Raw genomic sequence first — 17,888 nt, forward strand, 5'->3', positions numbered from 1 at the left:
TCAGAGAAAGACAAATACCATTTGATCTCACTCATATGTGGAATTTAAAAATCAAAACAAATAAGCAAAGAAAAAGAGAGAGAGAGAAAGAGAGAGAGAGAGAGAGACAAACCAAGAAACAGACTCTTAAATACAGAGAACAAACTGATGGTTTCCAGAGGGGAGGTGGGTGGGAGATGGGGAAAATAGGGGATGAAGATTAAAGAGTACACTTATCACGATGAAAAAAAACCAAAATAAAATAAAATGATTAAAAAAATCATAGAGACAGAAAGCAGAATGGTGGCTCCCAGCGGCTGGGAAGGGGCGTGGGAGTAGTCTCTGGATCAGAAAAAGGAAAGAGACCAGAGATGAAGGAATAAAAAAAGGGTGACAATAAAGAAAAGGTTTGAGTGGGCAAGCAGAAATTTGAAGTTGTCACTGGATGAGCTTCATCTTGGCACAGGGACTGGTGGGGTCCACCGAGGGGGGAGGTGTGTTGCAGGCTGGAGCAAAGAGGAAGAGGTCTGGAGTCTCTTGTGGGAAGGAGGCATGAGGGACCAGCGAGGAATGAAGGAAGGAGGCACCAGGTGGCAAGGAATGCTCAGCAGGGGTTAGCTGTGTGGGGATGCAGTAGATACAACACCATCTTTGGGGGCTTTCTCTGGCTCTGCTCGGCTACCTAGGAATGCAGGTGGAGAAAGCAGACAGGGTGTGGGTGGTAATCCTGAACTGAGGGTTCTCAAGGTGGGGGGAAGCAGCTTGGGGTGCTGACAAAGTCTGAGCCCGGCAGAGCGAGACATACTCTCTGTCCATATTTACATTTGAGAGGGGGTCTCTGGAGAGAGCTCTGCTTTGGGGACCAAATTGGGAGGGGCAGGGAGGCCTGTGAGTTATGTGTGCTGTAAGATCTGAGCCTGCCTCAGGTCTCACAGCTTGTAGGGGAGCCCCTAGGGAACCCCCTGGAGTACTGGGGTACCTATAAGGTCTGTAATGTCAAAGGGGCTGAGGAAAATTCTGACAGATTCATTAGTCTGGGTGAAAGAGGTCTGCAACGCTAGCTTTCAGGGCAAGTCTATGGGATCTTCAGGATAGTTTTACACAGTTTTCATACCCACAGTAGATATCCTAGATTGGCTTCAGCCTTCATAGCAGGAGGTAGCCTGGGACCGAGCTAGAATTTACCAACTTATTTCAACTAGACTCTACCTAGCACAGAAGCTGCTACATGGTAATGACGGCAAACCACATGCCCTACTTCTCTCCTGCAGAACCTTCAGCTAGAAACCTCTCCGCTGTTCTAATGCATAGTTTTGTTATTAGTGATGGTGTGGAGGGGGCCAGGATTGGGAGCCCAGGAAATTTTTTACCAGCATTCAGAAAGAAGAAAAAGACTGAATTTCACACGTTGAAAGATGTTAAAATATTAAAAATCTCCAGATGGCACGACGAAGAGGATTTGGTTCCAAATTTACTGTCCCCAGGAGTGGTTTTGCTCGAGTAAGGACAGCCCAGCCGGCAGAGTAATTTTGACATCACAATAATGCGAGGGATGTGCAGCTACTTCTCCTAGGAGAGTTTTAGAAAGGCAGGCTGGGCAGCTGAATGGCCTCAAGATTGCTCAAGGACTTTGGGGGGTTCTTAGTTCTAATTCTAGACTTTCTGTGTGACTGAGTGACTTGGTAATTGGGAGCCTCTTGAAACACACATCTATTTGTTTTGTATCCCCACAGCGTGGCATCCACACCTGCTTCATGGATTTAATACAGAAGGAATCACCAGTGGAATAGAAATGAGGTGGCCACATGGTAATATAAAATATTCATATCTGATAGCATCACCTCCTGCTTTCTACCTTATTAGGGAAAGGAACACTTCTGACAGCTGGAATGCTGTTGAATAAGAGCCTGCATTCTAGAAGCAGGCTGCTGGGAGGGAATCCCTGCTTCACTGCTTTCTAGTTGAATAGCTTCACTGAGCTATAGTATCGTTATCTGTAAAACGGGGACAATATATTCATACCTCCGTCACAGATCATCATGAGGATGAAATGAGACAAAAGAGACAAAGACCTTGGCAAACAACGGAATCACAATCATGCAAGGGAGTTGGGAGTCTCTTTGCTGTCAGGATTCCCTTTTTCCCTAAGCCTAGGATTCACTTCTCATCCCTGGCTTGCAGCCTGGGGTCTTCCTAAATATACCAAACATGCAGAGTGTTACTGCTCAGAGAGCTGTGAAGGTCAGTTAATTTACAGAACCTCGGGCAGGTGCCCAGGTCATAGTGTAGCCTCAATACCTGCCTATTGAAAGAATGAATGTTGAAAGACATTTGCTCTCAATCTCTGGGAATTACAAAACACACAAATTAGTTTTACTAAGCAAGTGATTTAAAGATTCCCATGTATGCAACAGAACTGTTGGACCCTTGAGTTTTGAGAATACAACAATTCACTGAAATTAATGAAAGTGTCTGGAGGTCAGTGGTTCTCAAATTTTACCACACAAGAGTTTCTGGATTAACTAAAAAATCCCCAAAGAGTCAGAATCTGAAGATCTGGGAAGAGGGTCATCTCCAACATTTTAAACCAGTCCCCCAGATAGTTGATGCAACATTTTAGGGCAGCCTAAAGTTCTCTGTCAAGAAAATCTAGAGGTTACTTAAAAATGTGATGGCTGCTCATCTAAAAGCAGGAATCTGTTCTTTTACTTTTAGGTGTCCTTCTTTTTGCTCCAATGGCTGAAAGAAGAATAGGATTGAAATTACCTTCAGTCATAGACTGGGCTGGGAGAATCTGGTGTTGAGCAAGTATAGACATGCTTAAAGGATGTGGCATGAAGATCTAGAGTCATTTGGACACACTCTATGCCTGGAAATCATCCACAAGGGCTATGCTCTTGGGTTGTAAAGCTAGGAGCCTATCTGTTTCTCAGTCTGACATTTCAGGAGGACTGTATTTTCTCCCTCAGGATTAAGGAAGAAATATTCTGCAGTGCCATTGTAAATAATTCAACATCTAAGAAAGCTTAATGTGAACCACAAAAATATGACCCACAGCACACTCCAAGTCCAAGAAGAATGCCTCTAGATCAGCATTCAAAGTCTATTACTAGAAATAAATGCTAGGCCCCTCAGTCAGCCAGGGAGAAGTTTCTGTGTATTTCCATGATTTTTCTATGGAATTAAACTCTCCTGGAATCTGCACTCCGCATTTAACCTCCGTCTGAGGTCATGAGTCTGTTCCATCATGACGCGGGGCTAATCTGGCACCTCTGTCCCCTCCCCCACTAATCTGCTGTTGTGAATGTTGCCTTGAAAAGGTCTCAAGATTCAATTATTAATCAGAACCAATTTAACAGGATGTTGGTGCCAGGAATGAATTTTTTTTCAATTTGCAAAGCTGGGATAAGCTGATCAAGGAGAATGGTACAATTTCACAGGAAATACATTAAGCTTCCCACGTCTGCCTAAAGAGCTTACTGAGGTTCACAAGAGTGCAAAGAAAGGTGTGTTTGGGTGGATACATTACCAGTCGATGGAGAGTCATTATGAAGAATTTATAAGCCATAGCAACCTCAGTTCAGATAAAGTTTTCTTAACCTGGAAGGAAGGGCCAAGTTGCTATACTCTCTCGTAGCTATAAGAAGCTACAAGCTTATTAATTATCTTATGAGGCGCCAGACTTCAGACAGGAGGGTGATAAATGACCTAAGTCATTTGCAATGTGCTGAAAGTGCAGACGGTTGTGTTGAGTGTGAGAAACTACGTTTTTAAAAAAGAATTTATTTATTTGAGATAGAGACAGAGAGGGAGCACAACAGGGGGAGAAGCAGAGGGAGAGGGAGGGCTCCATCCCAGGACCCCGGGATCATGACCTGAGCCGAAGGCAGATGCTTAACCGACTGAGCCACCCAGGCGCCCCTGAGAAGCTACATTCTTGAAGAGGGGCTCTCATGATGAATTGACCTCACCATGGAACCTCAGCTGTCCTGTGCATGTACGAGGTCACCTCAAAAGGTGACTGGGTGCTCATCCAAACACAAGAATCTCTTTGTTGTTTTACATTTCCTCCTTTTTTTCTCCTATGGACGGATGGATGCTAAGATGGAAATTACCTTTAGTCATAGACTGGAAACTTTTTCTCCCCACAGGATTAGAATTTCACCTCGGGGCGCCTGGGTGGCTCAGGCAGTTAAGAGTCTGCCTTTGGCTCAGGTCATGATCTCAGGGTCCTGGGACTGAGCGTCAGTGCTCCCCACTCAGTGGGGAGTCTGCTTCTCCCTCTCCCTCTGCCGCTCCCCCTGTTTGTGTTCTCTTTCTCTCAAATAAATAAATAAAATCTTAAAAAAAAAAAAAGAATTTCACCTCTTAACACTGTGTGAGAATTAACGATCATCTCCTAGTCAGGGGAGACTGAGGTACAGGCAATGAGCTACAAAATTTGCAGGCCAGGGCTAAATGAAAATTGTTCAGAAAGTGGGAAAAAGTGCCATTAAAGGTATTACAATATGAAGATTTTTTCCTTCTTTCTTGTGGTCTCTCTCTTCCCTTGTCATGGTGTTTGTGTTTACTCTTTTTCTAAAAAAAAATATTTTATTCATTTATTTGAGAGAGAGAAAGAGAGCAAGCAGGAGCGGGGTGGGGGAGCAGCAGAGGGAGAGGGAGAAGCAGGCTCTCCACTGAGCAGGGAGCCCGATGCGGGGCTCGATCCCAGGACCCCGGGATCATGACCTGAGCCAGAGACAGAGGCTTAACCGACTGTGCCACCCAGGCTCCCCCAACTCTTCTTTTCTTATTGTAAAATACATAGAACATCAAATTTGCTCTCTTAACCTTTTTTATATTTATATGTTACATGTACATTTTGCACATTTTTAAGTGTACAGTTTGATGGGATTAAATACATTCACACTGTTGTGCAATCACCACTAGTCATGGTGTATTTTATTTGCTATTTATTTATTTAAGATTTTATTTATTTGAGAGAGAGAGAGCGAGCATGAGCAGGGGAGAGGGGAAGAAGGAGAGCGAGAAGCAGACTTCCCGCTGAGCAAGGAGCCGGGACTCTGGGATCATGACCTGAGCTGAAGGCAGATGCTTAACCGACTTAGCCACCCAGGCTTCTCTTTATTTGCTATTTAATGTCCTTCTAGGGAAATAAAGTTAAACCGTTTAATTATTAGCATGAATTTCATCATTCATTTTTACATTGTGCTGTGCTAGTTTTAAATGTAAATGTCAGAGCATTTAGCTGATTTGTACAATCACTGAGATCACGCAATTTGTATTTCGTCTCAGGAGGATGCCTTGAACTGGCTGGAAAATACCAACACAGATTCGGGAGGGTTGGGAAGGAAGAGAGGGTTCCCCCAGGTAGAGAGCGGGCTTGAGGGAGCTGGCTGGGAGCCCTTGCCCTGTGTGCCCACTCGGATCTGATTGCTGCTGATATCACCCCTCCCACCCGCTGATGGACCGATGTATTGTTCCCTGGCTTGAAGCAGGGCCTGGGGAATCTCCCCTTCCCACCGGTGGTCTCCCCAACCAATGGTGATAAGTTACCCCCCAGGGGACTGCAATCTCTGGACTTGGGAACTGGATCAGGAGTGGGCGGCAGGTCCATCCCTCACTGAGTGGTGGCCTCCTGCCTGATGTCCACCAGACAGACACAGCGCTGCTATCCTGGGCCCAGGTGGCCACTGCTATGCCCCGCCCCAAGATGCTGCAGGACAGGTGCACCCACCCAGGATCTTCCCCACCTGTGCCCAGGCCCTTCCTGGGGCAGAAGGTGGCAGTGCTCACTGGCCAGGCCCAAGGAGGGGAGGCTGGGCAGGCTTGGGTTCCAGGGGACAGGAAAGTGGGTGGAGAAATCCCCCTCCCCCTCCAGCTGGGAACTTCTGATGGGCGTGGCAGCAGGAAGCAGGGCCCCATAAAAAGTCTCTGAGCCTCCGCACCCCCTTGCATGCTCCAAGCTTCCACTGCCCCATCAGACTTCACTTATACAACATAGTTTTAAGCCTGGGGCTGCACAGCATTAAACCCCAAGCATGGGGCCCTTCTGAGCTTAGGTCCCTATGGGACTACACTGGTCAGTGGTGTACTCTTGGAGCTGGGCCTGCATGCAGGAGCAAAGAGCAAGTGAGCCAGAGGAGAGTCAATGCCCCTGTCAGCAAGGCCAGCCCTGCCCATTTCCCGCTCCCAACAGGGTCCCTCCTGATCCACAAACATCTCTCTGAGGAGTGGATTTGTTCCTTGGACAAAGCCTTCTTTTCTCTCGATACCGCCCCATGTTCAGCACTGCCCTCAGTTCTCCCCGCCCGCTGAGGGTTCTAAGCCTGGTGCTTTGACCCAACCCCCACTGCTGGGAGAGTGGGCTGCACTCCTGGACACAGAGTAAGTTTGAACTCCATTTGTGATTTCTTTTTGGGTGTTCCTTTGCAGCTCCTCTTTCTTGCTTCCCTCTCTCCCCCTCCGTCTGTGCAAGGGCAGATGGGAAGTCTATCTCCTAATTGTGCTTTATAGGAAGTGAAGGTGGGGTCCCTGCCTGGCAGGGTGCACGCGGCTCCAGCCCGCTGGAGAGGCCCTTGAGCCCCTGGGGGTGGGGTGGGGTGGGCACCTGCTTTCCAGGATTAAGGGAGGCCCAACAAGAAGAATGGAGAGAAAGAGAGGGAAAAAGCTGCAGAAAGTCACAGAAGCAGAGAAAATATGGGAAAGGGAGCATGGGAGGATGGGTAAGGGGAAGAAGATGAAGGAAGGTGGGAACGAAGGAAGGCGGGCAGGAAGTGAGCCAGCGCTTTGCCTGATCTACCAACATACCGGAAAGACTAGAAGCTTGACCTGATCAAGCTGCTGCCCCCAAGCAGACAACATCTGTGCATGCTGGTGTCAGACAATGCCCATGAGAACTAGCTACCAGGAAGCTCAGCTCCAAGCCTCTTGCCCGGCTCAGCACATCCCGGAAAGTGTGACTTGGCATATTAATCTCAGTACTTCCTGAAGAATGAGTGCCCTGGGAAGGTGTGGGTGCTCTGGACGGAACTGGGCTGGGGGGTGAAATGGGAATGTGACATGGGACAGAGAACAATGGCAAATCCTCTCTGGAGTTCCTAGCAGGGCCCTGTGTTGAGGAGAGCTGGGACATTTCAGTCACAAAAATCTTCACGGAAATTAATTCTACATTTCCAGGGTGATCAGTGCAGAGGCCACATGAGCCAAGTGTACTCACAGCCTCAAGTTTTGAAAACGCTTTCTTCCTGGCAATGGTAGACTGAACTAGCCTCTTGGGTCCTACTGGGAAATCACCGTTAACTCTCTCGCTCTTCAAGAAGGGAGAAGAAAGGCAACTCCCTATTTGATAGGCTCACAGCCTAGAGACGACACACAGCTTCTTGGCCAAGCCTGGCACGCCACCCCAGAGATCCAGACTCCTAAGAAGCCATAGGCTTCCTCTTCTTCCTGGTCTCTCAGTAATTAACATCACTTCCCAGAGAAAGATCTCACTTTCAGATTATGATACAGATTCCACCGAGATTCTCCTCACGGCTGCAGCAAAAACAAATTTGTGACAATACAAAAGACTTGGAGTACTATGATACACTTACTGAGATCTCTTTCATGACCAGCGAGATGTGAGAACAGTATTTACTTGTAATTCAAAAGAGGAAGCTAACCGGTGCTAGAGGAGATGGTCCTGCTCCTTGTTCTGGAGCAGAAGTTCAAAATGGTGGTGTGTGAATCATCCACAGCACAATTACACGGAATGATGGTTTCAAAAGCAGATATCTGCATCCCCACTTCAGAGCTACTAAATCCCTGTGGGGGGAGGGGTCAGAATCCACATTTTAAATAAGGCGAGTGTTTGTAATCTTGCATCTATTGACATTTGTGAATCGAAGCTCGAAGTGGTTCTGAAACTACTGAGGCGGCCTCAGGATCACCTGGAGATGGCTGGGCCCCATTTACGGAGTTTCTGATTTGGTGGGGCTGGGGCAGGGCCTGAGAATCCGCCTTTCTTCTGAGCTCCTGAGTGATCCTGATGTTGCTGGTCTGAGAACACCACTGGGTTAGAACAATTACAACAATTTAGTTTTGTGTCCATCAAGGGTAACCTACTTAACTGTTCTCAGGGAGCCCTGAGGATCAGAGTGTGGGAGGCAGTGGTGGTGGAGGGCTTGTTTTCTGTCCCTCTGGGAGGTGAGCGTCTGGGGAGGCCAAGCAGGGCTGCGTGCCCCCCAAGCCAGGCTGGTCTACCCAAGGCCCTTGGGGAGCAAATGTGGGCTGTTGTGTTTGTCAGGCTGCTGGGGGCTGGCTTTTCAGACTCTCAGGAGCTCAGCTTGGTTTCAGGTCACAGTGGAGTTACAGGCCTCTGTTCTAGGGCGAGCCGTGAAGGATCGGCCAAATCCAGCACTTCCGTAGGTCCCACAGCTGAGCTGGAATCACCGAGGCACAAAACAAGTTCTCATTACAAGGCTAGGAGCCTGCGGGACATGTTCACGGGACAGGCCACCAGCCTCCGGGCTGATATTTCAGGAGTCTCCGGCCACAGAGGCTCCCTTTATTCCCCATATAGAAAGTGTTGCAGGCTGAGGCCTCCACACCCCCCCGAGGCCACGCACGGCTGTGGTTCACCAGGGTGTGTGCGGCTCCTCCCCGCCTGGCTCAGACGCCTGCAGTTACCAACACGGCCACTAGAGGGCTCAGCAGGACCGCGATTACCTTAGGAAGGGGCCAGGAAGGACCTGGAAGAAGCCCAGGAAAGTGCCTCTCCCACTGGCCCCTGTATTCTCCAGCAAAGGCAAAAGCAGCGTGAGGAGCTCACCACCTCTGCCTGCCTGTCCAGTATCCTCAGTGGGACAACTGGTCTTGCGTGGCTGCCCAAGGAGGCGTTTTCCTCTTCAAACTGCGCTAATGGTTGTCTCTGGAGAAGGGCTTGGAATACTGGGGCAATGATGGTCCCCAGGAAGGGGCCTGCGGGCTCTTAGCATCATTTTCAACAGCTGCTCTCTCCAAAGGACGTGGTAGAGCGACATTTTTCAATCCAGGATGAGGTACCACGCAAACGCAGCTTTATGAGTCGTCTAACACAACCTGGTTTCCAGCCAGATTTGCCCTCTGAAGTCCCCGCTCCACCAAAATCCTGGGGCTGAAATTCTAGCCCAGTGATACTTTCTGAGCTCACAGCTTTTATGCAGGGCTACATTTTGTCCAGCAGCATGAGAACCTAAGAAGTGAGCAGGCAATTATCCACCTCTGTGATCCTCCCCATCCCTGCCATATCCTGACCTGCTCTTCCCACCCAACTTTGAATCAGGGGCAGATCCAAAGGAGACGGCTGCAGACCAGAGGGGCCACTTTGAAAAAAGATGCACTTTAAGCTAAACTTGATATACAGAAGCCCAAATGGGCAAAATTGTTAAATCAAGTGACGATTCTTTGCTTCATAAAAAAGATTCATCATAAAAATGCCATGAATTTCCCATGGAAAAAGCAAGCCCTGTTAAAATGACATTGCATATTTCGTTCATATCTGCATTTCTATAGTTTTATGAGAACAAGGGCTGTATCTCACAACTTTGCTGAAGGTGGCATCTGTGGGCGTCTGCTGGCTTTTCAATTATTCTTGGATTGCCTCAGAGACTTCCCTAGCCCCGTTAACTCAGTAAGCAATACACTGGAAAGAGAAAATGTAACCTTGTTCACATACTGGGCCTGGCATCTTGCGATGGAGAAAAATAGACATCAGCTAGCTAGCCCCAAACGGCAGAAATCGGAGATAACCAAGTCTGGAGTTTGCTGCATCTCCCTTGGTTTCTCGGGATTGTGTGAGGAGGCAGGCTGCTTGCTTCTCACCCACACCTTCTCCCTCCTTCCTTTGTCCCCCTTCAGTTGGTAACAGAGACTCACGGGGCTCTTGCTCGGGTTTGCACAGCCCGACTGAACTTTCTTCATAATTCTGTAGTGGGAAATGAACATGGCTGGGAGGACCCGCATGAAAGCAGCTGGAGGTTCGTGAGCAAATTAGCATTACATATTTACTGAAATCAGCTGTTCTCACACTTGTTTTACAGGTGAGGAGCCTGAGGTCCAGAGAGGCACAGTAACTTCCCCAAGCTCACCCAGATGTTTATGGCACAGCCAGGACTGGGACCAGAGTCTTTTCTTGGGATGTCAGCTCCTTCATTTTCATTCACTTTAAAAAAAAAAAAGCTCTTTGGCTGTGCAGGGGGTTCTCTCCCAGTGAGAAATGAGCTGGGACCATACACTGGTGAGATGCCTCAATGGAAAGAGGAGGACTGGGATTTAACCCAGCCTCTGCCCCGTCGTCTGGGGCAAGTTACTTTCCCTCCCAGTCATCTTCTGTGAATTAAGGGGTTTGGAGTGAAGGACCCATCATCTCTAAGGACCTGTCAGCTCCAGAATTCTGTGCACTTCTAAATGGCGGGTTGGGGTCTCAACACCAAGGGGATACATGTTGTGAGAGCCCCTCCAATTTTAAGTTCTTGTCATCTCTGACAACTAACTTGGAAAATTTCCTCCTTACTAATGCCCACTGAACACGCACTTGAAACTTCAGCGAGACTGAGAATAAGCCGATCCAGGCCTGAGGTCGCTGGCAGGTGGGGACGGCCGTACAGTGAGACAGGGTTATATTTTAAACGTTCCAGATATTCTCTTTGTCAGGCACAAATTCCTCCTCTGCAATTTATTTATTCTGTCAGTCTAGTTTATCACATACTAAACTCACTCAAAGTGGAAATATAGTTTATGTGGATTCAGGGAGCACCAAAACACCATTGTGTGAATGAAGCGCCAAGAGAGCCCATTATTTGGCTTAAAAGCCATTATCTTCTCCTTCATGATCGCATGTTTAATATATGTATGTGTGCCCATCATATACATACGAACAGAGAGAAATAATAAACGAGAAGTTTACTACTTCTCTCCCTGGCTCATTTTAGCCCTGCCACGGGGCACGATGGTATTTATTTTCACATAGCATTCACGCCTACACGAAGACTCCCAGAACAAGAAACTGTTTAGGCTGGCAGCCCCGGAAGGACACTACACAGCAAAGGTGGGCGGTCGGTGACCATGACCAGTGTGGTGAAGCCCACGGATGTTTCCACACCGTGAAGCTGGTGTCACCGCAAGAATGTGGACACATGCCTAGAATCCTAAAAGCTGACAATCTGAGGGCTCATTGTCAGAGAACAATGACCCAACGCCTTCCCCAGGAGTCCCCTGCTCCTTCCCTGGGCAGGTGCCAGGCTGACAGCTTCACGTGCTCTGGCTCTTGCCGAGGTGCCGGGGATTTTGGGAGAGAGAAGCACAAATACAAAATCAGGACCGAGACAGAAGATCTATGGCTTAAAAGTGACGGTTCATGCGGCCCAAGCGCCAAGCGGCGAAAGCGGGAGTCAGCGGAGAGCAGCGGAGAAAACATGCGGGGGCAGTAGGCAGAAGCGCACAACACAACAGCCGGACCCACAAGGAGCCATGCTCACACTTACATGGTGTGGTCTCACACTACCTTAGTTTGCTTTAAGCATTTCCATCGTCTGAGAGTTTGGGAGGGAAAAACAGAACGGTTAAAGGTAAAATAAGTGAAGAGCTTGCACTTCTTTTTCATGGTTAAAAGTAACAATGTCATTCCTGGCCATCCCGGTCACGGCGTGCAGAAAAACACACGTGGTGGTTCACCGTGACGAAAGGCAGAGTTCTGGGAGCCATATCCTGGTTTCATATCTTGTTTCTGCCACGTGTTAGCTGTGTGACCCCGGCAAGCGTCTTATCTTTCTGGGTCTCAGTTTCCTCATCTGTAAAATGGGTCCAACAGGAGCACTTACCTCATAAGATTGTGGTGAGGAGGGCATGAATGATACACATGAAATACCTGGAACAGTCCTATTCACCACTGAGCGTTATCTAAGTATTAGATACCATTGTTATCATTAGTTTTACCTTTGGCTTCCTCAGGCAGTACCACCCAGACTAGATGATCAAACATTTATGGAGAGCCAAGGACTCACAGAGAATTTTAGATGCTCAGTAAGAAAAAAACAACAGAAACAAATCAAAGCATTCAGGAGAAACAGACAAAGTTAGAAACGCACAGGATGGGCAATGGTTTCAGGTGTTGCAATAATTCTTTGAGGGCATTATTTCAAATTCCAAAGCAATTCAGAGTAGCTTTTAAAGAAAGATAAATAAAAATCAATCGCATACCCATAGATCAGTTAGAACCCCGAGGCCCGGTTCATGTTGGACAATTTAAGGCCATATACGCATCATCAGGGATTACCCTTTGGACTGACGGTGTCTTGTGTTTTTGAACCGGCTTCACGCACAGAATTGTTTAAGGCGCTGGTGCAAGGACGGGAGGGTCATGAGAACCAAGTGGTTTACCAGGGCAGGCAGGAGGACAGCTTTCAGTCCTCCCTTCCTTCCCAGAACCATTCTGCCGGCTCTGAGCCCACTCGGCAGGATGTTGCTGTCCCGCGGGAACAATGGGATGCGGGCGCCCTTCCTGCTTCCTTCTTTTGCTTGCTGACTATGTCACTTCTTACTCATCACGGGTCCCAGAAGGTTTCCCAGGGGGAAGCTTCAGGTTCCTCCGCTGTCACTCTAAGTTTTCCCACTTTCTCCAAGGTGTGGGGGATTGTGTTGGCTCCTTTAGGAATGGGAGCATCTAGACGAAGTGATGTGGTGGGTACAGTCGGATGGGCGGGTGCTAAATTTTTCAAAGGAAAAAGGAAAAGCAACATTGGAAGTTTTCAGCTGGTAGGGGACAGAGGGAGCGAATAATAAGGAACATGTCTGCGTCTGTTTCGCCTCACTGACCTTTGCCAGAAAAGGTGAGTCACAGGCTGCCCCCACGGGTAGCATGCTCACCACCCGCCTCCCCAGCCCCCGCCCTGAAGCACAGACACCTCCAGGGTGTTCAGCTTCCAGCTACGTGCAGGGCATGTGTGTACGTGTGTGTGTGTGTGTGTGTGTGTGTGTGTGTGTGTGTATCCATGGTGCCCCACCACGGATGGGTGTGCTTGAGAAGGCTCCTGCTTGAAGCAGAGTTTTAACGTGGATACTATTCTTATGTGCAAGGGTACCCCAGAGTTGAATTCTCCAGCTGCCGGATGAGCTGCAGGCTCCTCAAGGTTGGACCTGGGTTTTCCTGTCTCGGGCAGCCTCTCACCCTGCCAGATGGCATGCCCTCCGCTGCAGGAGGGGGTTAGGGCTGCTGGTGATTGCAGCTTGGTTTGGCAGGGAAGCTGGCTTTTTAAAAACACAGTCTGAGATTTTTCCCAATCACAGGCATCGTTTCAAGGACACAGGTTACAGTGCTCGGGTTCTGGAACGCAGAGAGACACCTTGATCTGTTCAACACCTTTGCGAAGGGAAGCTATGTCATCAGAATGTTGCTTGAGCAAAAGTGCAAATGCGAGAAAGGGGCCGAGGATATTCAGAGAAGCAAAGAGATTTCCAACCAGGAAAAGTAGACCTAATGAATTGATGTTTGCAGAAATGGAGACATTTAAACAGAATTATTAAGCAATTAGCCAAATTATAACTAGGATGGGAAACACAAGATGATCTCCAAGAGAATCATTTCCAGTAAGTCATTCTCTTGCACTGGAAGGCTTTCATTCTATACTGTCTGGAAGGTCACTATTTTAGCAGAAGAGATAGAGGCGGTCACGTTTTTCTGGTTGATGGGACAAGCAACGTCATGTTTCTGGGAGGGTCAAGGAGCCCATCAGGCCACAGGACCACATCCGGAGGGCTGGAGCCCTTGCTGCAGAGAAGCTGGCCGGGCCACCAGTGCCCTGCAGTGTGAGCTTTAGTATGACCCAATGGCCATAGCTTCTAAGCTCTACTCGGGGTCCCAGGGCCTCACCCTCTCCAAGGCAGTACTGATACACCCAGGCGTCAGTTGTCAGGCTACGTTTAAGTGGGTAAGCCCGCGTAGGAAAAAGGCCAAAACAATGGGTTCTATCACCAAATGAAGGGCTGATGCCAGAGTCATTTTTAGAGTATTCTGATGTTCTTCGCTTTAGCTATATACTCAAGTCTCAAGACAAGCTTCTGGATCCCTCTGACCCCTGAGAATTATCCCCCAGGCCATAGGTATCATGTTCCAATCAAGGCCGAAGCAATGGGACATACTTCGTGTGCATCCTTCCTTAGAGTGGGAGAGGACTTCTTAGAGAAAAGGAATAGCATTACCCCTACCAAAAGGCAGCTCTGGCTTGGTGGTTCCAAGCATGCCCTTCTCTACTACAGACCCAGACAGGCCTTGTACCATCACTGGTCCTACTGGACACCGTTTACTGTTCAGAGGGCTCACCAAATTCATCAGTCACTCTTAACAGCGGCAGATCAACTAACAGCCTGAGATTCTACTCATTACATAATTTTTTCTATAATACTCAAAACACAAAAGCGGTCATAACCTTTATGTTTCCACTTGATTTACTCACACTTGAGTGAACAGCTGTCTCGTTCATTAGAAATTTTATAAAAACCCCTAATGTCCCTCTGAGTAAGTATTTCTTTTATATCTGGGTGATTTGCACTAAGCCTCGGGAGTCCAGGTTCGATAGTTTAATTTCTCACTTCCTAGGTGGTAGCAGATAATAGGTGGAACGCTGGGTGTTGACTGATTTTCCTTCAAATGCATCACCTCCTGGGCCTTCAGTGCTCAGTGGTGGAGGGTAGCAATGAAAAGAACAGATATGCAACAGAGCCCTAGTGAAGATGATTTTTAGTTGAGAGGTCTTTCAGAGGAGAGATATAAGATGGCGCTGTAATTTATGGTTGGAGTCAGAAATCTAGGCTGGACATGACCTTGGTAATTAATGGCCCAGTCTGCTGCTTTGTTTTACAGATAAGGCTATGAGGCCCCCAGAGGACCAGCGTCTCAGCCTGCTGGAGAGTCAGGGTTAGTGGTGGACCCCCGACTCATGATCCAGATGACCGAGCCATGCTGTTCCCCAGTTGCAAGAGAAGAGCGTAATTTTCTAAGCAATGACATCCATTAAAGGAGTAAAATATGAGCACTATGCCCAGCCTGCCCTGATGAGTTTAGAAAGGTTTAGTCTCTTCATAAGCTAAGGGCAAAGTTAGGAAGCTGCTTTCATTCCTCCAATAAGAATAAAATCAAATGGTGTGTATGGTCTGCCTTTAAGTCACTGATCCCCAAATATGACCGTTTATTCAGATTTGGGGATCAGTGACCTAAAGGCAGACCAAAATGAAATCTTGCCATTTGCAACGACGTGGTTGGAACTAGCAGGTATTATGCTAAGTGAAATAAGTCAATCAGAGAAAGACATGTATCATATGACCTCATTGATATGAGGAATTCTTAATCTCAGGAAACAAACTGAGGGTTGCTGGAGTGGTGGGGGGTGGGAGGGATGGGGTGACTGGGTGATAGACACTGGGGAGGGTTTGTGCTATGGTGAGCGCTGTGAAGTGTGCAAGACTGTTGAATCACAGATCTGTACCTCTGAAACAAATAATACATTATATGTTTAAAAAAAAGATAGTAAGAAGGGAAAAATGAAGGGGGGGGAATCAGAGGGGGAGACGAACCATGAGAGACTATGGACTCTGAGAAACAAACTGAGGGTTCTAGAGGGGAGGGGGTGGAGGGGGATGGGTGATCCCGGTGATGGGTATTAGGGGGGCACGTACTGCATAGAGCACTGGGTGTTATACGCAAACAATGAATCATGGAACACTACATCAAAAACTAATGATGTAATGTATGGTCATTAATATAACATAATAAAATGAAATTAAAAAAAAGAAAGCTAAAATCTCATCCTTTGAACATAATTTTCAATTGAGAACCGTCACTGAAGAAAGACAAGTTATATCTTTATATTTGGTAAAATGAAAGCATAAAACCTAAACATCCTTACTAAACCCAGTGACCTCCACCTCCTCGCAAGAATATGTCCCTGAAATTCAGTTCGAGTAACACTGTCCTAGATCAGAATCCATCTCTTGTTCTCTTCTCTGGGCCCATTAATGAACTTCTCCTCTGGTTTATGTTCCTTCCCACCTTTGCTCCTGTGGTAACTACCTTTTGCATAGAATGGATGTTTTTTAGTTCACAATTTTGAATGGAGCTTGTGTGTCCTGTTACCTCGTCATCTGATCTCTGTCACTGAATCCCGGGTCCTTTGTGATTTTCTTAATATTTGCTTTAGTTGAAAATCCAGCCCAATCCTGCCTTCGTGGAACGGTATTTTTATTGAAAATGCTAGTTTTGTAGAAAGAAAGAGATAAAAGGTCTGCAGTCTGCCATCCACCGGCATCAGCCACTGTCTGGATTTCGGGAATGAAGTCCTACCAGTTAAAATGCACTTTAAACACCTCAGCTGGCCTTGTATGGTAGTTAACTTCCGTGTTTTACAATCTTGCCAATTTAACATTGCCATCCTGTCCTCCCTCTGGGGTGACAGGTGGCTAAAAACACATTTAGATTTTCCTCTACAGGGGAATTACTCTCTCCTTGACAAGCTCTCTCTGCTCCATGTCTCACAGACGACGAGGAATTTGCCAGGGACCTCCCCTTGGGAATGTCTCTTCCTGCCTACCTGCTTTCATCCACTCCTGGGTCAGAATTCTCTTAAGAATTCATTCCCCAGCGGCGCACGTAAGCATGCTAGAATTTCTTCTTGGCTCTTACAGTTGTTGTTTTTGTTTGGATTTTATGGACAGCAACTTACAAAAAACTGGATGGGTCTCAGTTCTACATTATTTTGGTCAAAAAAAAAAAAAAAGAAAGGCTGCTTCTTTATACTTGCACCTTCCAGCACGGTAGCCGCTGAACACACGTGACTTTAAATTTAATTTAAATGAAATTCAATTAAAAATCTAGTTCCTCAGTCTCTTCAACCACATTTCAAGGGCTCGAAAACCACACGTGTGTAGGGCACGTATCGGACAGAGCAGATACAGAATGTTTCCATCATTGTTCTTTGGCACAGCGATGCTCTAAAAGATTTATTATGCATTAATACAATTTGAATGCAAGATGTGTACTATGCTCTAGAAGTCGGATTTTGAAAAAGATACAATGAAACATAAATATGTAAGACAACTTCAGTCAAAACCAATCTGTAAAGTGCTGAGGAGACTTACTGAATAAATAATACAGTTGGAAGTCTGGGTGTCTTTATGTTCAAGTCACACAAATCCTTGTCGTTTAATTGAGGTTTTAAGAAGATCAGCCTTTATTTAAATGAAATGATAAAATGACTTTCACTAAATGGAGTTGTATACGTAAGGTTGGGGGTGGTGGACATGCATGGGGAGACCTATCAGAAGCACCTGGGAACCTGAGTCCAACTAGACATGGTCTCCCCGACCCACATAAGACCAGGAGGTTTTTTTGGTGGGGGGAGGGGAGTGCTGCAGGTGGAAACTCTGTAATTTGAAAAAGCTCCTCAAGTGGTTCCCATGTGTTTTTTCCACCCCATCCTTCAAGTTGGGAACCACTGCTCCCCCAGATGGCTAAACTGTTAGGGAGATGTGCCTAATGGCAGAATGGCAAGAACCATTTATGTAGTTCAAGCACCTAAGTCCTATATAGCTTATATTAGAGTTCTCTAGAGAAGCAGAGCCAATAGGATAGACTGGAAATATATGTATTTTCCCTGGAGAACCAGGAAAGCCAGTGGGATAATTTGGTCTAAGTCCAAATGGCTGAGAACCAGGGGAGCTGACGGTGCAAGTCTCAGTCTGAGTCTGAAGGTTCGAGAACCAGGAGTGCTGATGGCACCCTGAAGGGTCAGAAGAGGTGGACATCCTGCCTCAAGTAAGAGACAAAGTCACCATTCCTCCAACTTTTTTTCTATTCAGACACTCAGTAGAACACTCACTTGCATTTGTGTGGATGG

At 47.1% G+C, this 17,888-nt stretch overlaps 1 protein-coding gene and 1 long non-coding RNA gene across 4 annotated transcripts in view; one reads left to right on the forward strand and one right to left on the reverse strand.

The window, feature by feature from the left end:
* Window positions 1–3,195, forward strand: part of LOC118519804 (uncharacterized) — a 29,546-nt gene extending 26,351 nt beyond the window's left edge. Inside the window, exons 3-4 of the long non-coding RNA XR_004909354.2 lie at window positions 1,713–1,787; window positions 2,695–3,195. This is a non-coding gene — a long non-coding RNA (uncharacterized LOC118519804). The remainder of the gene's footprint in view (window positions 1–1,712; window positions 1,788–2,694) is intronic.
* The window catches only part of LHFPL3 (LHFPL tetraspan subfamily member 3), a 569,066-nt gene that overhangs the window by 47,328 nt on the left and 503,850 nt on the right, over window positions 1–17,888 (reverse strand). The window contains exon 3 of one of the 3 annotated variants that reach the window (XM_036067461.2): window positions 11,507–11,534. The exons of 1 other annotated variant lie outside the window; for it this stretch is intronic. In XM_036067461.2, coding sequence (XP_035923354.1) covers window positions 11,518–11,534 — 17 coding nt within the window. In that variant the 3' untranslated portion in view covers window positions 11,507–11,517. Of the gene's footprint in view, window positions 1–11,486; window positions 11,535–17,888 lie in introns of all 3 variants that reach the window. One more of the 3 variants, XM_036067460.2, reaches the window with a different exon arrangement.

This window comes from Halichoerus grypus, chromosome 12 (genome assembly GCF_964656455.1).
Source record: "Halichoerus grypus chromosome 12, mHalGry1.hap1.1, whole genome shotgun sequence".
Lineage (NCBI taxonomy): Eukaryota > Metazoa > Chordata > Mammalia > Carnivora > Phocidae > Halichoerus > Halichoerus grypus.